At 39.8% G+C, this 27051-nt stretch overlaps 3 protein-coding genes and 1 long non-coding RNA gene across 6 annotated transcripts in view; 2 read left to right on the plus strand and 2 right to left on the minus strand.

Moving 5' to 3' along the window:
* cers3a (ceramide synthase 3a) overlaps nucleotides 1–27051 on the plus strand; it is a 40079-nt gene that overhangs the window by 1773 nt on the left and 11255 nt on the right. For all 3 annotated transcript variants that reach the window (XR_006013041.1, XM_042009107.1, XM_042009184.1), the window contains exons 2-8: nucleotides 1849–2021; nucleotides 16435–16552; nucleotides 17583–17701; nucleotides 23762–23819; nucleotides 23915–23965; nucleotides 24722–24814; nucleotides 26720–26848. Coding sequence is in view for 2 of the 3 variants with exons in the window: in XM_042009107.1 (XP_041865041.1) it covers nucleotides 1849–2021; nucleotides 16435–16552; nucleotides 17583–17701; nucleotides 23762–23819; nucleotides 23915–23965; nucleotides 24722–24814; nucleotides 26720–26848 (741 nt within the window). In the remaining variant the exon portion in view is untranslated. The remainder of the gene's footprint in view (nucleotides 1–1848; nucleotides 2022–16434; nucleotides 16553–17582; nucleotides 17702–23761; nucleotides 23820–23914; nucleotides 23966–24721; nucleotides 24815–26719; nucleotides 26849–27051) is intronic.
* LOC121655190 lies at nucleotides 1883–22856 on the minus strand. Its single transcript, XR_006013100.1, has 3 exons — nucleotides 22759–22856; nucleotides 16309–16315; nucleotides 1883–1893 (listed from the first exon to the last, which is right to left on the minus strand). It is a non-coding gene; the product is annotated as an uncharacterized LOC121655190 (long non-coding RNA).
* On the plus strand, nucleotides 11658–13020 carry LOC121654920. The gene is made up of 2 exons (XM_042009326.1): nucleotides 11658–11835; nucleotides 12230–13020. Exons 1-2 carry the CDS (start codon nucleotides 11718–11720, stop codon nucleotides 12889–12891), a joined length of 780 nt encoding a protein of 259 aa, XP_041865260.1. The 5' UTR covers nucleotides 11658–11717; the 3' UTR covers nucleotides 12892–13020.
* LOC121655075 (THAP domain-containing protein 6-like) lies at nucleotides 20806–22322 on the minus strand. The gene is made up of 3 exons (XM_042009513.1): nucleotides 21986–22322; nucleotides 21790–21903; nucleotides 20806–20875 (listed from the first exon to the last, which is right to left on the minus strand). Exons 1-3 carry the CDS (start codon nucleotides 22220–22222, stop codon nucleotides 20849–20851), a joined length of 378 nt encoding a protein of 125 aa, XP_041865447.1. The 5' UTR covers nucleotides 22223–22322; the 3' UTR covers nucleotides 20806–20848.

Below are 27051 nucleotides of genomic sequence, written 5' to 3' on the forward strand. Positions count from 1 at the left end.
AGCTGTACACAAGCCAGGACTGTCTGGAGCAGCACCACAAGACAGTTAGTCATGGACACCATTACTGTTGCTGTGTTTGGCGCGCTTTCATCACACTGATGTCATATCTTCTAGTGGTGTAGTTACACTGTGCTCACGGTACCACAGATGGTAGAGGTCTCAAACCTTGGTACCTGGTTTCAGACATGATCGGTTTCATGGAGGCTAACCCCTGGTTTCGTTGGGATGAAATGGGGGTTTGCTAAAATACTTTTGCAGTTTTACTGCAATGTGGCGTCATGGGGATGGCCCCTGTAAAGATGTTTCTGTCAATCACCTGAGGTGGCAGCTGGGATGTCCTATCAGATTTCAGAGGTGGCCAATGTCATTTCTATAATCCGACCCTGGTGGCGAGGAAATCTGGTTTCAGTTACCCTGACGACACATTTTTCCAGCTCACATTCAGTTACTTTTACACCCAGAGGATATATTTTTCAGATATATCCTACCCCCTCCCGTCATGGCGACGTATCTGGGAGGTGGACATCTGATATTCTACACCTGCCTTCAGGTGGCCATGTTCACACTCCCTGACTCTCCTTGTTGCTTGTCGGAGTTTCAACTCAGGTTTCCATGTTTTCCTTCTGGTTTGTTCCCTGAGTTTCCTGTTTGTGTGCTGACTTTAAGGACACACAAGACAAAAAACAGATTCTGAAGGCATTAAAGAAAAGTGAAAACAGGAAAGTCTGGGACTGAGGACTGATGTTCTGTCCAACAATGAAAAAATGAAAAAGGAGAAAATAACTGACTGTAAACAACAGAGACTTGAAAAACATTTAAACAAACATCAAACAGATAAAAGCTTCTATTTTCTGATGAGTGCATACAGAAACACACCTAAACACACATTATTCAGTCTTTCATTGTCGGCAATGTGTTTCTCTTTGGGAGGAGGGTTGTTTAAAGAACTGGGAGGGATCAGACCATGATCAGTTGGTCAATATTTTTTCAGAAAATAAACCTTCATGTAGAATCTCCACAGAAACATCTGCTGCTGAGAACCGTTCTTCCCTCTGAATCACGAATGAACTCCAGTTTCATGTTTATACACAAAGTTCTGTTTAAACTCCTGATCCTGACACAGTCCTTATGGGGTGGCAAGTGTAAGAGGTTGGTTTAAAAGTTTAAACAAACTAATAACATTATTAACTTTTAACCACATATATGCAAATCAAATATAAGGTTATATATAAATCTAAACGTTACATATAAATGTTAAATATTATCTTGAAATGGTTAATGTTATATCTAAATAAAAACTTGTCAGCTTTAACCTTTAAACAGGTTTTTACACTTTTATATTTCTTTATCTTTCAAAGTTTTTAGTCGGACATTTTCAGTTGTTGTAATCAGTTATGGGTGATATTTTTTCTTTTATGTGTATTTGGCAAAGATTTGAATCTAATTAAATGTTCTGGTTGTATATTTTAAATGTAGTTTTGTTGGCATGGTGACTGTAACATCTGTCCAGGGACAACAGAGCAAACAAGCAGAAATAGTGCTGATTCTGTTGCATCTACAGTCATGTTTATTAATATACCTGTGAAAGAAATTAAATATAAACTAAAGAAAAAAATAAATAAAACCTGTAACTATGACGTGACATCAGAAAACATTTATGCTTCAGTTAAAAAAATATTCATGTTTTTTATCTATTTGTTAATTTAAGAAATTTCCAAATGAAAACTGAAACCAAATTTACATATTTGAGAAATTAAGCTGATGAGTCAGAAGTTTATCACCGCTTCATGCCCTCATGCTGCATTTCTTCTGATGGCTATTGACCCTTGACCCCGTCCCATCTGGCAGATGTTGGACTCCCTGTATGACTGGTTCTGGTGGGACAAACTCTGGCTGCCTGCAGAGCTGTCATGGGATGACCTGGAGGACAAGGAGGGTCGGATCTACGCCAAAGCCTCGGATCTTTGTGTGACGGTCCCATACGCCTTCGTCTTCTTATTCATCAGATACCTGTTTGAAAGGTAGGCCCCCTGATGCATTCGCTGGCACATTTATCGTAATAATCTTGTTAATAACTTACAGTAATTCTTTCTTTTTCTTTATTGTGATAGCAAGTGTAAAAAACAGGACAATGGACATTTTATAACCGTATGTGAGGTTGTAAATAAAAAAGGAATAATATTAATAAATATTATTATGATTATTATTAAAAAAAAAAAAATTGTTGTAAGAACTGAGCTGGGAGAACCCTGTTGTTTGAACCATTTTGTCAGGGCAATGCTGTCTCTGAGCTGTTAGAACCATGACATTTACAAGACAGAACACATCCACCGCAGAAGAAACCTGTCAGATCGGAGTTGTCAGAATGGATCTGTTGGTACCCAGATATTTAAACTAAGCTGTTAGTACCAAGCTATTAAAACCGAGCTGTCAGAACCAAGCTGTTAGTACCAAGCTATTAGAACCGAGCTGTCAGAACCAAGCTGTTAGAACTGAACTGTGAGAACAAAGCTGTTACAACTAGGGTTGGGCATTGAGCATCGATTGGAACCAGGACTTACTTTCCAATTCTCCCAGAATCGTTCAAACTTTTAAATTTTGATTCCTAATATCGATACCCTGTCCACCGACCGGAAGATGAATCCACTGAACAACAACAAAGAAGAATCTGCCAGAAGTGTTTGCATTGCCCAGTCATTGGCTACACTTGTGATTGGCATGAATGACACCCCATCATTACAGACTTTCATTGTGTCCAAATTCAGGGTCTGCACACTACAGAGTGTCCTCCGTAGTCTACACACTTCGAAGTCTGCTTAACGTTCGTGAAATGGGACAGCCTACCTAGTCAACAAGAATTTCCCGTAGCAACAACACAGGACGTTGAATCACTTAAACCTCTGAAATTACTCATAGGACACTTTAGTGGACGTAAAAAAAAAACAAAAAACAACCACGGTCTGAGGCTCTGTTTTTTTTCAGCCGGTACACACTTCATTAACCCCTTAAAAATCAATGTCACCATTTAACAAACATGCCTTTAATGTACTTGGTTTTGTAACGTTTCTACTAAAGTGTAGTTAAAAAAAGCACTTTTTTTAAAAACAAAACTTTATTAAAACTTAATATGTACTCTTCTGAGCTCGGTTGCTGATTTGCCATCGCTTGTGCACAATGAAATCTGGGAGAAAAGAGGCCGTGAAGGATGCATCACCAGCAGCCTTCGCTTAGGGCCAAACAAAGTGCAGATTTGAAGGGTGGATTCAGAGGGTCCTTCAAATTCTGTGAATTGGGACAGTACTTTGCACACTGCAATGACGTATGTGGCCGACGAATTTGCACTTCGATGTGTGCAGACCCTGAGTTGGGACACACCGTTTTTTCAGGCCGCAAAGAAAAGGAGCACATGCGTCTTGGCTAGTCAAGCAGGGAGTGCTTGTTGTGTATCTCCAGGTGTCCTGCGATGAAAATGCCACATAAAATAGTGAGGACACTTTTCTTTTTTGGCCAGAAAGGTGAGGAATACAAACGTTCCCTACAGCACTGGGTTCACAGAAAGGTCAAATGGCTATCGGACAGCAAATTTGATTTTATATATGAAGTAGGAATTTGCAGACAGACACTTAAAAGGACTATACTGGAAAAATACATAACTTGGAGTAATTTTATGGCAAACTATTTTTGATATTTTTTAACACTGTCGAACAGTAATACAATTGCTCACGGAGTAGATGATAATGTAGTGTCACTACCATGAAACAGGTAGGAAGTCCTCTTAGCTTTAGCTTTTTCTTTTACTAACTGTGTTTTGGTGTTTCGGAGTACTGTATAATAAATGATGTGGCCCGATTTCAGAGAATCTAAGCTTTCTAACAAGGTATAGCATACCTATATTGACAAAAGTGTTAGTGGAGAAGTTTTATAGAACAAAATGGTGACCAGGTCGCCGATGACCAGGTGGGAATGATGAGGTTAAAACATGTAAACTTTTTTTTACCTTGATTCTTAAAAGAATCGAGAATCGTTAGGAATCAGAACCGGAATTGTTCAAATTCAAACGATGCCTAACCCTAGTTACAACCAAGTTGTCAGACACCAGCTGTTAGAACCAAGATGTCAGAACTGAGTTGTTAGAACCCAGCTGTTAGTACCAAGCTGTTAGAATTGAGCTGTTATGGGCTCGACACAAGGGAGGAGACATCGCTCCCTCTCCAATTTGTTGCTCTACCGCAACCAAGCCACAGACAACGTTCATGTATGTGAAATGCTGTGATCATTCACATGGATCTGCACACAAGCGACGCGACACAAGATAATAGAAAAATGTTTAATTTTTGCTGCTATCGCATGGCACTATTACCAGCCAGCGAGGGTTTCATTGACTGACCAATGAGCAGGCTACACAGCGCAGTCTTTCTACACTTTCAACATGGAGGAACAGATCATATTAGCTGTGTCTGACTTTCCCAGACTTTACTTAGAGATTATAGAGATGTAAATGAAAAGGCAGTCACATGGCACCAGGGTGAACTTTTCCGAACGTCAGTCCTGGATTTATCTGGATCCCCCTTGAGGTCCGCCATCAAATGATGATGTTCACCATGCTGTTTCCTTGTTTCTAAAATAGGATGAACCCAGGATTGCCTTTTTCTTTTGTACAACAGAGTCAAGAGCAAGATTTCTGTCATTTAGAGAAAAAACTTCTGACTCTTCATCTTTGATGCCTTGTCTGTTACAGACTGCTTTAAAAATGTCAAAATTCCCTCCAATATCATAACCAAATAAATTTCTTGGAGAAAAGCAAACAGAGAGTGCGAGGCCATCGCTGCTCTTTGTCGCATTCTGTGTGTTGGGTTTCACCTGGGTTCACGATGAGTTTCGTCTGCACGTCCCCCGTGTATCGAGCTCATTAGAACAGATCTGTCAGAATGGATCTGTTACAATCCAGCTGTTTGAACAGAGCATTTAGAACCAAGCTGTTAGAACCGAGACATTTACAGGACAGAACAAATCCACTGCAGAAGAACCTTTAAAGGAGCCTGTAGTTCTTCAAATGTCTGTTGAGTCATTGGTTCTTCATATTTATTAAAAACTGTTCATCTGGATTATTTTAAAACCCAAATAAGGAAAACGTTTGTTTTTTAATAGATCACTGGGATCAAATTTCATTTTTCCGTTGACATCTAAATAGAGTCAATGAGCAGACTCAGGAAGGGTCAGAGCTCCAGAGTTCGCCAACAAATGGACTCGTTCAACACTTAATAAATCATCACTGGATTACATAATGTCCTTTAAACACTACTGATGAAGTATGAACCAGGAACTGAAGTTTCAGGCCTTGTTTACAAGACAATTTTTCCTTGCAAAACATAAATATTTTTCCTTTGCATTATGGAAAAAAAAAAGAATTTACACAACAGAGGAATGAAAACTATGTCGGTGCAGGAGAAAACACCAAGAGCACCAGAAACAATGCAGTGTTCATACCAGGCTTCTAGTGGGCAGTGAAACTTTGCAACAACACACCCAGGTGTGCACGACATCCTCATAAGAGTGCAAACCACAATACAACAGAAGCGTTGCATGTCAATCGTTAGTTAGCTGGCACATGTAACCTATACGTTTTTGATGGCATAAATATTCTATAAGAAACAGGTGTTACTTTAACGGACCAAATAAATTATAAAAGATGTAGCAGAACAAACATGACCCAGAGGTTTGCCATTGTGCTTTTCACGGGTTACCATGGTCTGAGTGCGCAAGTGCAAGATGACGTGAAAGACGTCGTTGTCGCCAAAAGATTCTACTTCCAGTTTACACTGATGGGACTTGCCTTGCATTGCCAGAAAATTTCACCCTGGAGGCCATTGTCTTCTCTTTGCAGTTTTATCCACCCAAAACTTTGTTAGAGTGTAAGCAAAACGCCAGAACGTTTTACTGTCTCAGTGTTGTGGTGACCTCATACTTAACGGAGGATGAGGTCAGATTTGGCATTTATTGTTGATCTCCAACAAACTATGATCTAAACCTGAGCAACAGTTTAAGCCAGAACCCCAACAGTAGTAGAATGGCACAATATGATTTATGAAATATACAAAAAGATAAAAATTGCAGTTAATTGAGGTACAAATTTAAGCAGAAAAGTGGACTGACCTTACAACACCCTCACTGTTAGCAGACTTTATATAATTGTATCAGTCATTGTTCTCTTGTAAATGCTGGAACAGAAATGAGAGCAATCTTTGTTCTGATGGACAGAGTTTACCTTTTATTAAAATGTGAACTTGATAAAAGGAAGGACAGAAACATCTTTCCAGACCTGCATGGATCAGCAATATCACTACAATAGTTTGAAGTGAATTTTAAAGTTTTCATATTATTCATCATTTAAATCAATGTCATGCAGCCACTGCAAGTATAACTACTACTGTTATGTAAGGCTGTTAACCTGACGTTAGCAAGAAGCTATGCAGCTGTGCTAATCTAGTTATATGCTAGCACTAGATTAGATAATTAATTTGAGATAATGTGTTGAAACTACGTGATGGGTGTGGAAGGAACAAATCTAATTGTTAGCCATTATAATATTAACACTTATTAATATATTAAAAAATTATCAACATAAAGCATTACCTATGATGCACCACTGGAGAAGTTCCTGAACTAATAACTAAACCTTAATATCAGTCTTGAGGGTCTGCCTATGTATGTGTCAGTCTCGGAGAGATATGACATACACAGAGCAGATAATGTGATAGGAATCCCAGCACTGACCTTTGTAACCAGCATTTATCACAAACACAGTAATAACACCTTAAAGATATAATTATACTTTTATTAAAGTAAAGCACAATGATTACCAGTCAGTTTTACTTTAGTTAATAAATAAAAACTTTAACACACTATATACAAATGTTAGTAACTACAACGACAACAATCAAATGCAGATTATCTTCATCCACATCTTCATCTTTGTCACGTTACTGAAACAGTAGAAATTGTGAAAGACTATATGCGAGTCTTTAGGGCATGTTAGGTGGTTGGAACAAACTTTAGAGTGATGCATTCCTGCCACCAAATAGTGTCTGAAACCGATGTCAGCTCAAGTCAGAGACTCTGGACTTAGCACTGCCCACTTGTAGGGTTGTCAAGAAAATCGATTCTAAAATTTAGTATCCCGTTAGATATGAATTAGCACACATATCAATACTTCAATACCACTTTGGCATCTGCAGGTTCATGGAAAAAACCACCCGTGGATGCTGCAAAGAATGCGCGATGTTGCTAGCACCTTTAGCCAGCGTGGCTTTCTTGTGCATCTCTGTAGCGGCATGCTGAGTCAGGTCATTCTCATCTTCATGGCCGATAGAGAATTCCCAGCAGCATGAAGTGCAGAAAGCTTTAGTCATGTCACCGCTAACAAGCTTTACCCAGGTCCTTTTTGCCTCCCACTGTTTATAATAGCTGCACAGTCTTATCTTTTTCACAGGTTTATCCATATTCCCCATTTACAAAACATTCGAAAATCCGCTCTACAATCCGACTTCACTCAAAGTTTTAATTATGGGTGCCAATGCTGTAAGGCATTGGCAACATATTGCTATTGCTTTTTTTTTTCCGCTCAAAACTTTGGCGGCTATCTCCCATTACAGCTTTCACTCTACCCCCACAAAAGTTATATCGATCTGTGCGTCTCGATCGGGACATGTGTGGTATGACTTTTCTTGTACAAAAGTCTGGCGGTTCTTGAGTAAATCGCCATAAACCGTGGTTTTTTGGAGACGTGTTTTCCCATAGGAATGAATGGGATTTGGCTCTGAGAAGCCCGAAAAACATAGGTCACTTTGGAAGCCTACAGCTCAGCCATATCTTCACCTAGAAACACCATTCAAAGTTTGAACGGGTCACGAAAGATAAACCTATCACTGGTCCGAAGGGCATTTTCATATCTCTTACAGTTTGTTCACAATTACTGTTGAAGTTTTAGCAAAAAGTGCCAAAATCCTCTCCCTCTGCCTCACTCTAGCTTTTGCTTCAAAAAGACATGCTTAAACAAAGTTCTCTCACGGCCATTACTAGTTAATGTGATTGACACCTGTTAGTCATCTGAAGCATTGAATCTGTAACCTGTAGAGTTGGATGACCATCTAGTGGAGTGTTACAGCAGCGTAACATCCTTATATGCCAGAGGCAAAGACAACAAGCAGCAGAAAAGAACACTGTAAATAAGTACACTAACCACCACAGTAAGAACACTGTTCGAGACTGTATGAAGAATATCTCTGCATGAACTAAAAGAGCTTTAAAATAACGCATTTATTTTAAACTGTTATTGTCTTATATTTATTAATATATTTCTGTTGTATTGTTTAGATTGTGTTGTTATTTTTATGTAGTGCTGACTTTGATAAGTATCGACATTGAAATTTTAATATTGTGACAACCCTACCCACCAGTGGAGGAAGCCTAACAACCAAACAGACGCATGGAAGTATGAGGACTGCGACGTGTGACGTTTGAAATGGTCGTCCCTATTTATGTTTGTAAGGGAGCATAAATGGGCCAAGCAGCTGTCTTCGAGGGAACTTTTTTTGTCTAAGAAGGAAGGTTCCTGCAGGTCCTGAATTGCTTCAGGTTTTGTCCTCTGGTGAGGCCGGCCGTTCCTTGGAGCCTGGGGGAGGGGGAGGTGTTGATCCTCCAGGATCGAATTAAGTGTGATCCCATTAGACAGGGTTCCCGCGGGGTCTTAAAAAGTCTAAAAATGTCTTTAATTTAAAACTTAAAATTTAAGGCCTTAAAATGTCTTAAAAACGACAAGATTTTCATCCAAGGTCTTAATTTTAATCTTGTCAAGTCTTAATTTTTCATTAATATTCATTGCAAGGAAGCGTTGGCCGCATAAAATGAGAGTAAAATCAGAAGTTGATTCTGCATTATCGGTCTTTCAAAGAGGCTTGGATAGCTACCGGTGTTGGTACGTCACGTGGCAAATAACACCCAATCTCGCGATAACTGCAGGTCTGTTTGACGCCATGTTTCAGATGCCTGCGCATTCAATCACTTCGGATTGTTATCGCTAAAAACATGGGAAAGTGTGTTTTTAACGAGGCCTGGCTTGAAAACAGCGATTTTCGCCGCTGGTTGCAAGCAGTTCCCACCAATCGATACGAAGCTCACTGTAAGCTTTGCAAGAAGACCATCCAGTTAGGGACTTTAGGTGTGAAAGCGCTGGAGTCTCACTCCAAGGCGGTCAAACACCAGCTTGCTGCGAGAGGTCTTCAGAAGGCTCAAGCTATGACCCAATTTTATACGCCCTCTTCTTTGTCAGTGCCCGGTCCCTCCACACTCCAGCGCAGTGTCACTCCCTCTTCGTCTGCTGACCTTCGAGCTACATTCGGTTCCACTGAGACATCCAAATCGGAGGTGCTTTGGATTTTGCATTCAATTACAAAACACCTGTCATACAACAGCAGTTCTGATATTAGCAGCATTTTCCAGACAATGTTCCCCGATTCTAATATTGCAAAAACCTTTACATGTGGACCGAACAAGATTGCATATATAGCGAGATTTGGTTTGGCAGACTTCATCAAGAAAGAGCTGACACGCACATTAACCGGTCCGTATGTGTTAATGTTTGATGAAAGCCTCAGCGCAACCACAAAATCCAAACAGCTGGATCTGCATGTACGGTTCTGGAGCAATGGAGAGGTGCAATCAAGGTACATGGGCTCTCAATTCATGGGCCATGGGACAGCAGAGGACCTACTAAAACATATAGAAGTAAGTCAAAATTAATTTACTAATGTTTCCCTCTGGAACAATAAAGTAGCTAGCTAGCTATGTATGACACATTTTGTGAAAACATGTCGTGCCTTTGTTTTTGTTGTTACCATTTATCTTTAGCATGGCCTTTAAAAAAGTTGGTTTCATTGGGATATTAAATTAATAATGAATGAGATGTGATGGGGTTAGAAAAAAAAAACATTTTTTTTGTGTGTGTTCAGGAAGAGGGTGGCCTGGTGAAAAGAAATTTCTCAGACTTTCTGTAATGTGTTAATTTTATAATTCAGTCATGTCACCAGGCAAGGTTGTAGTTCAGTAAATTCATGTTGTTAAATGCATAAGATGTGTCTGTGTGGTTATTAATGACTGATGCCCATATATCTTTTTATTTCTCTTTATTTTCAATAAGGAGTCAATGCTTCAATTGGATCGCAGCAGGCTGGTTTCAGTCTCCATGGATGGGCCCAATGTCAACTGGAAGCTTCTGGATCTACTCCAGCATGACCATGCAGAGAAATATGGGGGTGCACAACTAGTGTCTGTAGGCAGCTGTGGTCTCCACACACTTCATAATGCCTTCAGGGCCGGATTTTCAACGTGGCACATAGATAAAATTTTAAAGGCTATGCACACTCTTTTCCACAATACCCCAGCAAGGAGGGAGGACTACATACAAGTCACAAAATCCACACTCTTTCCTAAGCCATTTTGTGGCCACAGGTGGCTTGAAAATCTCCCAGTTGTTGAGCGGGCTCTGGCAGTCTGGCCAAATCTTATGCTGTATGTGGAGGCTGTACACAAAAAACAGCTCCCAAATCCCAAGAGTGCATCTTTTGACACTATAGAGGCAGCAATAAAGGATCCCCTTACCATTGCGAAGATGCACTTTTTCATGACTGTAGCCCGGACCTTTCACCCATTCATGAAGAAATACCAGACTGACGAACCTGTGCTGCCTTTCTTTGGCAAAGACTTGGCTCAGTTGATTAAGGTGATTACAGTATTTGGTAGTATCATCTATTGGCTTAAGTGTCTCAGCATCATTCATGTTTGTTTATTCATCTGGCAGGTGCTTCTATTCAATTCACATAGTCAATGTATTTACCACTTTGTTAGTTGCTTTATTTATTGAGTTAAATACTTATTAGCATTAGTAGAATTAGAATACAATAAAGTCAGTGTGCACAAGAAAAGAGAATTGCATAGGCTAATAATGCTTTTTGTCTACTAACAGAGTCTACTGAGACGCTGTGTCAAGAGAGAGGTCCTGCAAGACATCACTCCCCTTCAACTCACCAAGCTGGATCTGGCTGATAAGAACTTGTTCCTCCTCCCACAGAGGATCGACATTGGTTTGGGTGCTGAGGCAGCTCTCAAGGTATCATGGTTGTCAGAGTGATGTGTGGAGTTTGATTAGAAAACACTGGACTAAATTTATTAAAACAAGCCAGATGCTCAAACACCCTCCTCATTTTTAATGTGTACAACAGGAAGAATTTTAGCCATTTGTTATGTTTGAGATACCTCAGATACATCCATGAAGAAAAATATTTTTCACCTGCCTGCTTCCTTCTTTAAAGCAGTGCATTTTGGTTGCTGCTCCCCACAGTGATGCTTAGAGCCACACAGATTAAATTTAATAAGCAAATAAGTTTCTGCTGAGATATCCCAAACGCAGCAAGTGGGGACCTCATTGCATGAAGTCACACAATTGGACAATGATGTGACTGCATGTCATGTGGTAGTCTTAAATTAAACTTCCTTTTTGACATCACTGACATATATTTTGTATCATATATTCCCCTGTCCAGGACAGCAAAAGTGCAGAGTTAAAGCTCCTTGTGTTTAGGAGGGATTGTGTACAGGGACTCTCAAGCATCGCAAGAAAAGCACAGGAGAAGAGCCCCTTGAAATATGCAGTTGTTAGGCAGATGGAGTGTCTGGACCCGTCTCTCATGTTCAGGAACCCAGACAAATGCAAGAATCAGATGAAGTCTCTCGTTCAGACATTCCTGAAGGACAAGCAGCTGGCAGGAGGTGTAACTGCTGGTAGGGACAGTTTTAGAAGGGGTTATGAACCAAAGTGTGAATACCATGCTCAACTATCCTCAAAATTTTTTTAGACGTAATGCAGAGCATTACCTTTTTAGTTGCAAACGTTTGCTCTATATGACCCCTTTCTCATCTATCAGGGTTTAGTTTAGCATGCATGTCTCACACTTTGTCATTCCCTCTTCTAATGGTCCTGCACCTGTTCTGTGTGCAGTGGCTCGTATGTCTTGAATAAGTTCCATAATTCTAAGTAGTTTTTTGTTGTTATTGCAGTCACTTAGAGATTAAGAGTTGGTTTGAGTCTCATTGCCTGCAGGGGTGTCACTATGTTCAGCCATGACTGTATCCGTTTACATATTTGACTTTTCTTTTTTCACTCACTTTATTGTAGGGGAGGCCATTGTCCAACAATTTGAATCTTTCCTGTCCGTTGAGGCAAGGAATGAAGAATTTCTCGACTTCCAGCCATTTGAGAAACGCCTAGACACCTTCCTGCATGGGAGATTAAGCCGGCCTTACCCAGCTGCTTGGGATTTTTGCCAGAAGTTGCTGCTGCTTTCACATGGCCAGGCCTCTGTTGAAAGGGGCTTTTCTGTCAACAAGGAGGTGGAGTCTGAGAACATGCAAGAGGACACAATTGTCACACACAGGCTCATATGTGACTATGTTGCAATGCATGGGGGTGTCACACAGGTTCCCCTCACCAAGGAACTCATGGCAGCTGTAGGTGCTGCCCGGTCAAAATACAGACTCTTTCTGGACCAGGAGCGAACCAGAAAAGAAAAGGAATCCCAGAGCCAGAAAAGAAAGCAAACTGAGGAATCTTTGGAGGACCTTAAGAAAAGAAAAACAAGCTTGGAGGAGGTGTCTGTCTGTCTTGCCAGGGATGCAGATGCCCTTGCAGAAGAAGCCGAGGGCAAGGCTGGCTCCAAAATGGCTCAGCTTCTCTCAAAGTCAAATGCCCTGAGACGGGCGTACAAAGAAAAACTTGCCCAACTCAAAAGTGTTGAAACTGAGATTGATGCTAAGAGGGATGAACTGAGACGAATGTAGGGTGATGTTGTATGTAGATGCAGTGTGGTAAAGTTACTTTGTTAAGACACTGGTTAAGAAGATAACTGTTTAAATATTTTCAGTTTTATTATTGAATTAATTAAATTTGTTTTGTTTAATGTAATCTTCGATAAGTAAACAAATAAAAGTTTTGAATTTCTGGGATCATTTACATGTTTCTGGATGCGTCGTGTTGGTCTAAAATTTCATTCACAATGGCCTTAAAAGGTCTTGAAAAGGTCTTAAATTTAACTTACTAAAACCTGCAAGAACCCTGATTAGAGCTGGCCAGAAGAGTAGCAGATTAAAAAAGTCCTTGGGGTTTATCCTGAACTTAGAGGAAGTTGGTGTGAGTGGCAACCTTGAAAGGATGTTTGTTCCCTTTCACAGTAAAAGATTCAGTTTAAAGAGCTCATGACATCAGCACATAGTTTGGTTTGTGTGGTGGAATCATCAGCCAATCCAGTTCAGAAGAGTGTGGTGATGCTGAGGAATATGAGGGCATCATACTGTACAAGGTCAAACAGTACAGAGTGGACTTCATGCCAGACTCTGAGGCGTAGAGTTGAGGTGGAACGTAAACACGACCACTGCAGCAGCAAACACACAGCAGGAAAACACAGGTTGGTGTGTCCTTGTTGCAGATGCTACAGACAAGTAGTTTGTTCAAAATTAATTTATTTAAACACGATTTTCAAAATCATAGCAGTATATTTATAGTAAAAGGAAATTATTTAGTCTATCTGATACCAAGATAAGGATACTGTGTAAAAAATTACGTTTGAAATGACTGTAGCCTGATTGTTATAAAGTAGACATTAAATGACTGTATCTTTGCTAGTAATCTGACCAGAATATTTTTTTTAACACTAAAACGGCCAAGGTGGACATTTTCACCGTTTTGAAATTTGCATTTTCAATAATTTTGTCAAATAAAATCATGAGGGGTAATTTGCTATGCAGTAAGCAGCAAAACAACCAAACAGTGCAACAGTCACTCGGAAAAAACAACAAATATCTAAATATAAAAAACAGAGGAAATATGATAGTTTCTACTTATTTCGACCACAGGTGGTCATTTTGATCGCTCAGGATTTTGTGCTGTTCTAATTTTAGATTTGGGATCAGATCATGTGGAAGTATTGTAAAGGCTGGTATGCAGAGATAGATTGATGCTGTATTTTACATCATACTGGACCATGTAGGAATAAATGTCCACATCGTCTTCCAGAAGTGCACTGAAATGCAGAGTTTCTACAGCAGCTGGCATTAGAACAACTGGTGGCGTTTATGAAGGGAAACATGCCTGAATGGTGGCGACATTGTGGTTATAACTATTTTATGCAAGCGTGCTTGTAACTATTATTTAGATCATCAGGAATGACTTTTTGGTTTGTGAAACATGGCCAAAATGTCAAAATCATGGCGTGAGCACTTTAAATCCACAAATGAGGGAGTTGGCTCTGTGTTCCAATGTGTTTTTACTGAGTGTATTTAGTGGCTCCACATCAACTGAGTTAATCAAGATTTTCACAAAATCATGATTTTTCACACATGCGTGCACACACCGTTAAGTACTCTGGGGGATAAATCCCACCTCTTCTAAATAAACATGCTCATGCATACTCCAACTGACCATATATGGTAGCATCAGTACGTTTAAGAATGCGTGAATGGATTTTTTTTCTCTCCAAAATCATGGCAAAGAAGTTGAAGAGGAATTTGTCAGACACCAAAATCGAAGTACTCGTCGAAGAAATTGAAACGAACTAGAAAATACGATTTGGAACAAATGTTTCAAAAAATGGCTAACAGGCAGATTTCCAGTCCAGTCTGTTCAGCTGAACTCCGAGGTACTGGTATAATCATCTGTTTTGTTTGTGATCAAGATAAGGTGATTGTTTCTGCTCCATCTCACAAACTGACTGACAGTTCTCTGTACTCAGCTTCTTCTCCATCACTGATACTCCCCACAGCTGCAGAGTAATCAGAGTATTTCTGCAGATGACCGGACTCAGAGTTGGATTGGAAGTCTGAGGTGTACAGTGTGAGAAGAAATGGTAAGACAACAGTCCCTTGTGGAGTTTCAGGTCTGCTGACCACCACTTCAGACACACAACCTTTCAGTCTCCATGCCGTGGTCTGTTTGTTAGCTCGTCAGAAATCAGGGAGCAAATCCACCTGGAATTTATGGAGCTTTTCACATAACAGAGCAGCTGAATTGTATTAATAGCACTTGGGAAATCAAAGAACATGATCCTCAAAGTGCTGCCTGACTGATCCAGATGAGACTGGGCTCTCTGAAGCAGGTAGAAGATGATTTCTTCAATCCGAAGAACATTACGATAAGCGGACTATAAAGGGTCCTGAAAAGTGTTGACCTGCTTATTTAGTGAAGCCTGTAAAACCGTAAACTATGGTGTAAATCTGATAAACTCTACTTGTAGATTAATATGAATATTTAGTTCCATCCAGTATCTGTATCACTTCATCCATTAAGGGTCGCATGAAAGCTGGAACCCCTCCCAGCATTTAGCAGGTGAGAGGCAGGTACACCTGGACAGGTTGCCAGTCCATTGCCAGGTTGCCAGAGAGACAGACAACCACTTGCTCCTAGGGAGAATTTAGAGTGACCAATTAACCTAACATGCATGTCTTTGGACGATTGGAGGAAGCTGGAGAACCCGGAGAGAACCCACACATACACGGGGAGAACATGCAAACTCCACACAGAAAGCTCTGCTTCTGGCTTACAAAACAATAACCCAAACGGCTCCGGTCTACCTCCACTGATTAATCCAGAGCTACACTCCCTCTCCACAGTTACGCTCTACCAGTGAAAGACGCCTAGTGCTCCCACCACAACGTGGCGCAAAATCAGTAGCTAGACTCTTCTCCTCTGTTGTTCCCCGGTGGTGGAACGATCTACCAAACTCCGTCTGATCCGCAGAGTCCTTATCCACTTTTAAGAGCAAGCTAAAGACTCAGTTGTTTAAGGAGCATTTCCACCTTTAGCTTAACTAAATGAATTAGAAAGATTTGTCCAGCTCTTTGGCTCAACCAAGTACTGAAGAAGCTGTGTGCACTTATGCCCAAGTCGATACTGTGTGATGAAATCGTGATCTTGTATTTAAATAAAATGACTAAATAAATGAATAAACTAATGACTAATAAAATGAAAAAAAAAAAAATTTATATGCACTGCCTCTAGCACTACATGACAGCACCTGGGTCCAACTGGACTCAAATCAGTCTGACTATCACTTAATTATGACGTCCCATCTTGTTTGAATTCATGCTTGTGTTGTTCTTACTCTCAAATGTAAGTCGCTTTGGATAATAGCGTCTGCTAAATGACTGTAGAATAGAATAGGCTGCTGTTTGAACCTCCCCTCAGCCAAGGCTCGAACCAGCAACCTTCTTGCTGTGAGGCCATGTGCTAACCACCAAACCACCGTGCAGCCCTAAAATTTAGTTTATTTTGTTAATTGTTTTGTATAATGGTATAATGTGTTAGACCTGAATGTTCATCATGTGTTTCAGATGGATCGCGACTCAGCTGGCAGTCTATGCTGGAATAAAGCAGAAAGTCCATCTGAGAGCAGAGGAAAACCCTGTTCTGGAAGTCTACTACACCACCCGCAGCAGGAATCCTGTTCAGGTAAATCCATACAGCAGCTCTGTCAGCGTTTCAATAAAAATGTTATTCTTCAAGTCAGAAAAACAGATGGTTGAGAATTCAGGTTTATCTCTACAGCCCCAGTTCATGAAATCAGAGCAAAGCACTTAGTTCTATCCATCATATGATCAAAATTCCTCCATTTTATAATAGCTGTGTTCATACTGATAATCACCGAGCTAAGGAAGCCTCTTCCTTTGGACAAGCTTCCGGTGGTGCTGCCCTGCTGGCGACCTGGGTCAGACTGCCGCCATCAGCTGTCCACTAAGTCTGCAGGCTTGTCTTCCTTCTACATGAAGAACTAAGAGCCAAAAACAAATGTCAGATTTATAAATCAACAGGTTGTAAATGAGTAGGATGGGCTGCTGGACATGTTTGATAAAAATAAAAACATACTCTAAAAAAATAAAAACATACTCTGATATAGAAGAATCAGCAAAAACTTTACATAAGTACAATCTGAACAATTAACGAGGTGTTAGCCAACGCTATCCCCTGAAGCCTTCAACACTAAAGCAGAACGTCCAACTCTGTGAACATAGTTAACAATCCTGACTTGACCTTTTCAACGAGTTCTTGTAGCAGCCTGGTTTTATTCCTGTTGGTCGTCTTGGTAACTGTGCAGGTTCATGTACATGATGAATGCCTCTGTGACGATCTCGTTGGAGCAGGTCAAGTATATGACGTTTTAGCTTTTAAACTGCAAATGGATCTAGTTTAGTTATTGAAAACAAATTAAACCATGAGTGGCATCAATTAAACCAGTTCAGTGTTAGTATTTGAATGGGCCCCGGGGCCACTTTCACCTGGAAAAACTGGGTCCAAACGTCAAAATGGTTTAGAAGCCCGGATTTAACATGCTGAGAAATGCAGTGGGGTGTGTGTCACAGCTGTCTCTATAAACTGAGCTGGAAAACTGAGCTGCGTTCACTGAGGGGGGTAATTTCTGACAAAAAATAACATCCTCCTTAACTGAAGCCAGAACATTTATTCCATGTGTGTTTATTTCCAGGCTGACGTTGACGGACTGTCCAAGAAAAGCAGTTTGTCAGTGAGACAAGTTGAACGTTGGTTCAGAAGAAGACGCAGACAGGACCATCCCGGAGTCCTGAAGAAGTTCAGAGAAGCCAGGTTACTACTCTGTGTGTGAGGTAGGATGGGTTGTGGAGAGTAGGATGAGTTTGTGGGACTATTTCTATTCTTCTTTTGTTTTTAAAAATTTTTAAATTATTTAAAAAAAGATATTTTAAAAAATGTCTAAATTGGTGAATTAAAAACTTTAAAAATACTTGTTTTAAAACATTGAAAAGAGTTTCTTGTTATGGACTCACCCAGTTTGTTATGAAGACTGGTTCTGATGGGATCCTTTTGTGTTCATGCTTCGAAGTGTGCTTCGAAATATCCAGGAAGTGTTTAGTGAAGTGAGTATCAAGGGTGGTATCGTTCATGGAGAGTGATTCATGAAACCCTGCTGTGTGCAGCGCTTCAGGAAGTGGTTCAAACACTGGTGCATGTGTTGTACTGATGGATGTCCAGCTCTTTTAATTGATTTGGCTCTTTTTTAATCTCACTTAGAAGAGCTGACTATTTACATTGAGAACCACAACAATAGAACCCAAACAATAAATCAAATTATATTAGCTGCATCATAGACATAATAAAGGATAGACGCCGCATCAACCGCTACTGTTACTAGCCCTGACGAGCCGTAGCGCCGCCATCTTGGACCGGTACCCACTCTACTAATGACTGGCGCAATCAAGTGTCTGCGCATGAAATCAATTTTAACTGAATGCTTAACTGATGTTCAAGCTTTTTTTCCGATTTGGTCCAAATTTCATACATGTAATTATGATACAGAACAAAGGATTTAGCCTATCTAATATTAATTACCGCTAATGTAAAATTCTGATAGATAAAGTATGTGTGTGTGTGTGTGTGTGTATAGAAAAACCTATATAAAATTATAAACACACCCACACAGAAATATATATATGTGTAAATATATATATATATGTGTATATATATATATATATATATATATATATACACACACATATATATGTATATATATATGTGTGTGTATATATATATATATACACACACACATATATATACATATATATAGATATATTCACACACCAATGTATAATAGAAAAGCAGCAAAGTCAACCACATTATTAGGAGACAATATACGATTAGACTTTTAAGATATACATATAACAATTTCTGAATACATCATATTTCTACATAAAACATAATAGATATAAGAAAATGAAAATGTATACAATTCAAATGTAAACTATCAGTTTAATTCATATATATGTAATTTATCTGTATCTATCTCTATATTTATCTATTGTATCTATCTCTATATCTACTGTATCTGTCTATCTTTATTTCTTTCTATCTCTATATATACATATATACATTTTAAATAAAAGGAAAACATGAATACATCAGCATATCAATATCAATCATATATGTACATAGGATGTAAGATGTATGATTAGAAAAACGGAAAACATACAAATCATATACAGCGTATCAATATCATTCATACAAATGTAGATTAAAGATCTATACCAGAGAAATGGAAAATGTATACAACAGTCATGCAGAGAACTGATTTACCACACAGAGAAAAAGAGAAGCCTTTAAGGCTGTACAAAGCACATGGAGAATAAAATGTAATGTACATGTATATTCTCAAGTTAACATATGAACACATCATCCTTATCTCAAACCATATTTACAAATGTACAAAGTATCGCACAGAGGTTTTAGAGCCAAAACCCCTGAAAGAGGACTGTTTTGCTCATTTTTTTCCTTGTGCTACCTTTTTGCAGTTCAAGGGTGGTCAGTTTGGCACCGTGGTGGAGCCTTATGTTGAGAAACACAGACACAACCAATGACAACAAGTTGGAATGATGGTTGTCAATACCAAACTGTGTCTCCTCAATGTGCTCCCCAAGCAGAAAAACGTTGTTCGTTCCAATCTCTTCCCGGACTATGTGTGTGACTGTTGACGCCTTTGGAGCGTGCTTTGTTGAAGCCTGGCGAATGACCCTTTCTGCAGCTCTTAGCACCTTAAAATCATAATAATATTGATAATATTACAATATACTTATATAATGCTCTACACAGTGCTAAAAGACACTTTGAAGAATAAAGAAAATAAATAAAGCAACTTCAATATGCAAAGAAAAAACAACAAACAAACAAACCTTCACTGTGCCATGTGATGGAATTACTAAGCCGCCGTTGTTTTTCAGTGGTAGCTCTCATCAAATCATGATGGTACAGCATCTCTGACCAAGCTTGCACGGCACACATCACAGGGCAGCTTTCTGAGAATCTGCCGGACTACAAACCCTGCTATGTAGACCAGAGCATTTTCCACCAGACCATCAAACTGAGTGGGAAGATAGCTGTGGTCACACAAGATAGCCGAAATGTTGGCGAATGGAAATGGGTGCTCCTCTGTAGTTTCTGCTGTGGACATCTCTACAGCAGAGAGGGACACCGTGTCATCTTGAGCAGCCACATTGCCGGTCTCACTCGGTGAGACACCGCACCGGACCATTAGACGGTGGAAGATGGCCTGGAACTGGCGTGCAGATGGATTGTTATTCCAACCGCCTTGTATTGAAAACAGACACACAATACATAATTACTCCCAAGACATAACATAAAGATATTAATAAAGTATCTTTACTTATTTATTGTAATCGGAATTTATCGTAATCAAAGTAACATCAAGCCAACCTGCTGCTCTGAGTTAAATAGGAGCTCCAAGTGATCCTGGCTGAACCTGTAGGTGAGCACATACCGCTGTACTTGGAGCAATTCAAGAATCATCAGCATCAGAGTGTAAATACTGATGACAAATCCAATGACAGACAGGTACCTACATAAGAAAAAAGTATCATTACTCTGATGACTGGAAAACAAGACACCCAAAAAAGCACCACGAAATTTAATTCATTCAAAGTGGTGAAGTTTCTGTTACATCCAGGCAACAATGAAACTGCAGAACCTGGAGAACTTGAGAACAAGAACACGTGCAACAAGTACAATTGTGACACTATAATGTACTTGATTTTGTGTAATACATACCATTTAGAAGAACCTGGGCTGAAATACACTAAGTACAAGACAATTCTAACAAGCACAAAACTGCATATTGAAAACCATTTTTACAAACGATGATGATATGAGCAGACATACCATCCTTCTGACATCTGCATAACGTTGATCTTGTGTTATACAAACCATTTAGAAGCATTCAGGACCTGAAACACACTGAACACAGGACAAATTCCAACAAATAAATCTGAACACTGAAAAACATTACAAACCAGTATCATGTTAACATACATACCCTTACCTTATTAGACACTTATTTGACTGATTACAAAACATTATGAACAGAGACAAACCTGAGGAAAAAACATGGTAACGTTGACATAATATCAAGCTGATATAGAGAATGCAGCATCTTAGGAACTCGATGCACAAGGGAACAGTGCGACATGTAACTCATGTCATGACCTGCTTTGCCATAAAGTCGAGCTGAAGGTCTGAAATTATATTAGCAAAAATTGGCAAATCCCCTTTAGATAATAACTAAAGAGTTTAAGACTGTGAAAAAGGTAAAAAAATAAATAAATAAGTAAAAAAAAAACATCTGCATGAATTTTAAAGAGCTAATTGTGTTTTACCTGAGCAAAATTCAAGCCTCTCTTTGAGCTCTTCAATAATGAGGTTATTTTCCCTCAAATCCTCCAAAAGAGACTTTACTGCCCTATTTGCCCTCTTTTCTCTGGCCACGGCGTTCTTTTTGTCTCTCGCCAGGCTTTCCACCCTTGCTTGAGTTTCCTCAAGTCTTCTCTTAAGAGCAGTGGGAGAAGCAGGCAGAGCATAACTGTGATCCTACAGGGATGAATGAACATGGTTTGAGTGATATTTAACTCCACACACATCACATTGACACCACAAGTGTATGGCCCACATTATTTCTTATAGTCTTCACCTGTGAAAGTCATTGCCAGTACTGTGTGTGTGTGTGTGTGTGTGCCAGGAATGCATGTTTAAATAGTATTTAATTGTGAATGAATGGGTTTATTTATGAGTGGCAGCAGGACCATAATATGTGATATGCTGCCGTTATATCTCCAGGGCCATTACGACATGATGTCAACAGTAAAAATACTCACCTCATCAGGCTGAGGTTGTGGATGAGAGGTTTCAGTTGTTGGCTCATCCTGAAAGGCCACAGACACGTTCTCGTCAGCTCTTCTGGACGTATTTGTTGTCCTAAGCTTTTCCAGCTAAAAGGAAGAAGCATAATAGTTAAAAAGAATATCTCACCCTGCCCGGTGATTTACATTTATAAATCAGTTATACACCTACTTTTTGGAGATGAACTGGGAATAAGAAAATGGATGGAATAACACCATCTCTGAGTCGGACAATCTGGCCTGTCCTATCAAAGTCTCCTGGCTTAAAATGCTCACTACAAAGCACAGAGAAAACACTGGCAGTGAATCCTTCCCTCCTCAAAGCCACTTCCCATTTCTTCCTCAAGTCTCTGTCTTTGGGAAACCTAAAAAATGAAGACGGGAAACTAGGGACACTGCACAAGAACATTTCACAAATATGGTCAAGCTTATTTGTTTCCTTCTAACATCTTACAATAATTCTTTAACAAAACTACTATTGTGATGCAAAACTATAATGAACCAACCCTGTTAAACTTGTGATTAAACTTATTTGGAAACTTTTCAGATATTCAGTTGTCTGCATTTTCAAGTAGATGGGGTGGGAATGGGTCATGAAGAGTAGCTTACTGATGGTAAAATATATGTGAATAACACAGGCTGTGAAACCAGTGCTTGTCAATATGATATACTAGTAATATTGGTTAAATTTCTACAGTTGTGTCAGTTGTAATCTAAGGCATTGCTATGATTTATGCGGTCTCAGTTGATGCCGCGTGAACATCGGCACTAAACATAGCCTACCAAGCTAGCTACGATTTCACTGATGGGCATAAATACAGCACAGTAATATTCGATTCACACTATATGACCAATAGTAGTATTCAAACTTACTTGTGAAAAGTAATCCCATGTGCCCTGTTTTCGACGGTCCGCAAATTCGAACAGGAATATGCTGCACAATACTTGTTTGGCTGCGTACTATCTGATTAGCTACCGGTCCAATATGGCGGCCGCATTTCTCGCGCTCCAATAGCTAATGCGGCGTCTATCCTTTATTATGTCTATGAGCTGCATAGTGTGCCCATCAAGTCCCATCCTGCCTGAATGGGTTCTCTGCTGTACTGGAGTGAACGGGCTGGAGAGTGCCATGGAGAGCTGAGCCTTCTACAAAGAATCAGTTCTTAGTTGGATCATTCATGAACAACACAAATGACAATAGATGTAGTCTGAGGATTCTTCCACGGTTATTAACTAGAACGTTCCTCTTCTTCCCTCATCACGTACATCTTCACTTCCTCTTCCAAATGAAAACAGACCCTCCTTTTATTGTTATGGATGGATGCATGGATGGATGGATGGACAGACGCACAGACAGACGAGCGGATGGATGGATGGATGGATTGATGATGGATAAATGGATGGATGGATGGGCGGATGGATGGATGGATGGATGGATGGATGGATGGATGGATGGATGGATGGATGGACAGACAGACAGACGAATGGATGGATGGATGGATGGATGGATGGATGGATGGATGGATAAATGGACGAATGGATGGATGGATGGATGGATAGATAGATAGATGGATGACTGAAAGAGGGGTGGGTCTTATCAGAACACGGTCAAGTTCTATTATCTCTGAATGGTGTTAAACTGATGTCCTGAGAGCTGTTTTTATCTGACTGACTCCATCAGATTACACAGAATTCTGACATTTTTTTAGGCAAGGCAGTTTATTTGTATAGCACATTTCATGTACAGGACAATTCAAAGTGTTTTACATAAAACAAAGGCATTACAGATATTTAGTTAAAATCAACCAAACGCGTTGAGGTGATTTAGTGATGTTCCTCCTCCTCCACATCTCATCCCTCCGTTAGCGTGTGTGATAATATTAACATCTTTAATAAGTTATAAATGTACAACAAACATCCAGTTTTCTGTCCTTCATGACCGAGACAGTTGGAGGTTTGTCTTCTACCTGTCTGCGTTCGTCGGAGGAATTGTAGCTCTTTACGATGTGAGTAGATAACATGAAACACAAACACAAATCTTTTTCCAGTAAAACTAGGGAAAGCAGCTCTGGTTAATGATATGGCCTCCATGTCTCTGCAGAAAGAATGGCTGTACGACACCAGAGAAGTTTGGACCGGTTATCCGAAACAGGTCAGTTTACATGTTGCTGTCAACACATTACATTTACTCATTTCATTCATTTGGCCTGATCCTTTATTCTTTCATCCAACAGCTGCTCCTCAGATCTTTGTCTTCTGACTTCACATTCCTCCTGAGATTTTAGTCATTAACTCCTCCGATAATCAGCTCTGCTACATATCAAACACACCCCACTACAATATATGTACCAGAAAATAAAAAATAAATCTTATTTATTTATTTTTTTTATATTTTCATCACTTGTTTACCGCTATTAGCATGTCCACCACTAACGGTTAGCATGTCCACCACCAACTGTTAGCATGTTCACTGCTAACTGTTAGCATGTAGACTGCCAAATGTTAGCATGTTCACTACTAACTGTTAGCATGTCCACCACCAACTGTTAGCATGTTCACTACTAACTGTTAGCATGTTCACCGCTAACTGTTAGTGTGTTCGCCGCTAATTTGAGACTTACTGGGTTTACTGGGTGATCAGTGATGTGAAAGCCTGAAAGCTTACCACAGCATCTACCATCAGCTTCATCATCCGCAGCAGCTGATGACGGTCCTGCTGCGGTTGCAATGTCAATCATTTTAGGAGCTTCGCTTGGGTCTTCTTTTTGTGCGTAAACGTAAAGGCAGCTTCAAATATTATAACAATCTGTCTTCACAAATTCTCTTCACTCTAGCTTTGTTTTACGTAATAGATAAGCAGTTAAACTGTGTGTGTTCATCTGATCAAAACTTCCTGTTTCTGTTTCAGTCCATTCTGCAGTCTCAATACTGGTATTACATCTTGGAGATGAGTTTCTATGGCTGTCTTCTCTTCAGTGTGACCTTTGATGTCAAGAGAAAGGTGGGAAACTTCAGCATGTTTATCTCCTTCATACATAAACTCATCTCCACATTCTCACAGTGTGATGTTAATAGAACCTCAAACTTCAAACCCTTTAAAACCTAAGCCGAGAAAGGCCGGCAGTCTAATCTGTCCTCAATCTTGTGACCTCTTCTAGCCTCTGCAGTCCTAATAACAATTGTGAAATCCCTTAAAAGGACGATTAGTGGCTTTCTTTGAAAATAGCTGGGCCTTTCCCACAGCCTTACCAGTTCTGCCCTCTGTGGGACAAATAACAGCCTGCAGAGCCCTTCAGTGGTCACACTGACCTGTTCAAGGTGGCACGTACAAGAGAAGCCCCACAGTACAGAAATGGCAGGGACTGCAAAGTTTCTTGAGTGGGCATCAAAATGAGGACAGGAAGAAAGTGTAAGGCATGAAACGCACTGTCAGAGGCTAGACTTCTACTGCATCTGATTCCTTGTGCAGACAGTCTAATGGCTGGGATAATACTAGCTGTGATCGATGGAGCATGGCGTGGCAAAAATGCTCAATACTGGAGGTCACCACAAGGGGGATTACACAGTATTTGGACTCTGAAATAGTGAAAAGGTCAATCTACCGGTCACATTGTATTTCTGGGTCATAAACCTCCAAAACGCTTCTAATTTGTTGCTAACTCTTAAGGCACAAGTGTTATCACTGTGCAGCGGGCAAGAGACATCATACAGATGCTGCGCTTTGTATGTGTGTGAGTTTGTGTGCGATAGTGCCTTTTTATTTTTTGTCCTATTCTTTGATGTGTGAAAGCTTTTAAATTTTGTTTTTAATTTGCATAATTAGATTTTTTTTTATGTACAGCACTTTGTGTTGCTTTGTGCATGAAAAGTGCTCTATAAATAAAATTTGATTTGATTTGGTTGTTGCGGACAAGGTCCGAGAGACAGTCTTCTAGACTATCTGCCATTTTGTTTACCTGTTCATGATCATGTTCGTGCTCTTGTTCGCATGAGCGCCTCTAGCATTCAAGTCAATATTGCAGCTCGCGCACACGACATGCTACCACACGTCAACGCGAGCGATCTACATGCTAAATGAACACTAGAAATACGCGGCAGCCATGATACATATGTGGATGCGTTAGTAACAGCAAGTATATAAGAGGCTCCTTTGAGCATCTCTTCAACAGCTGCCCAAAGACTCTGGCTGATGGTCGCTATCACTGGTGCCATGATAACATGCATGATCAGATAAAAGCGGTATATCCTCAGCCGTCAGCACCAGCAAACACCACCATGTTTCCAAGAAGGAAATCCTCTTCATCAAGGCTGGAGAGAAACCTTGAGCACATCCACAGACAACAACAGTCTTCCTCCACACAGCCCCTGATCGGCAGGTTATAATAGTTTTGGATTTTTCATTAGTTTTAGTTTTTATTTCGTTTTGAATTTTTGTTTTCAAATTCAGTTAGTTTAAATTAGTTTTTAGAGCAGATTTTCTAGTTTTTATTAGTTTTTTGAAAATACTTAGTTTTAGTTTTTATTTTATTATTTTAGTTCGTTTTGTAAACACACAATACAGTTTCAGTTAGTTATAGTTTTTTTACCTCTCATTTTTATTTTATTTCAGTTTACGAGAATATTTTTTTTAATTCTACTTTTGTTTTTTCATTTGTTTTCGTTAACTATAATAACTTTGCTGGAGACCTGAACTAAGATGAGCTTGACTCCCCAGTTTAAGCCTTTGTGGCTTTTCCAGACCAGAACCCAGTAGGTCTGTCCTGTGTCCAAAGCTCAGACTGGTCCTGAACATCTTTACTTCTTACAGAAAGCAGCTCTGTGGGGTTAAAGAAGTGATGTTTAACAGTGTTCTCAGTGTTCTTCATGTTACTGGATACTGTGGTTTGTGTTTTTATTTCTCCGTCAGGACTTTAGGGAACAGATCATCCACCACGTGGCCACGCTGGTCCTCCTATCATTTTCCTGGTGTGCCAACTTTATCCGTGTAGGAACTCTGGTGATGCTGATCCACGATGCTTCAGATGTTTTACTGGAGGTCAGTCAAACAAGGGTATCTCATTTAAATGGGGTGTGAATGAATCCATTTAAACCTTCTGTTCATGTTGACTGACAGCAGTGTAAAAACCTTTTTATACAGTATCAGTCAAAGATTTTTTAGTTTTTAACTCATAAAGAGCCTTCTGTGTTTGCCCTGGGGTTTACTGGCGACCTGTCCAGGTGTAACCTGCCTCTAACCTG

Source organism: Melanotaenia boesemani, chromosome 1 (genome assembly GCF_017639745.1).
Source record: "Melanotaenia boesemani isolate fMelBoe1 chromosome 1, fMelBoe1.pri, whole genome shotgun sequence".
Taxonomy (NCBI): Eukaryota; Metazoa; Chordata; class Actinopteri; order Atheriniformes; family Melanotaeniidae; genus Melanotaenia; species Melanotaenia boesemani.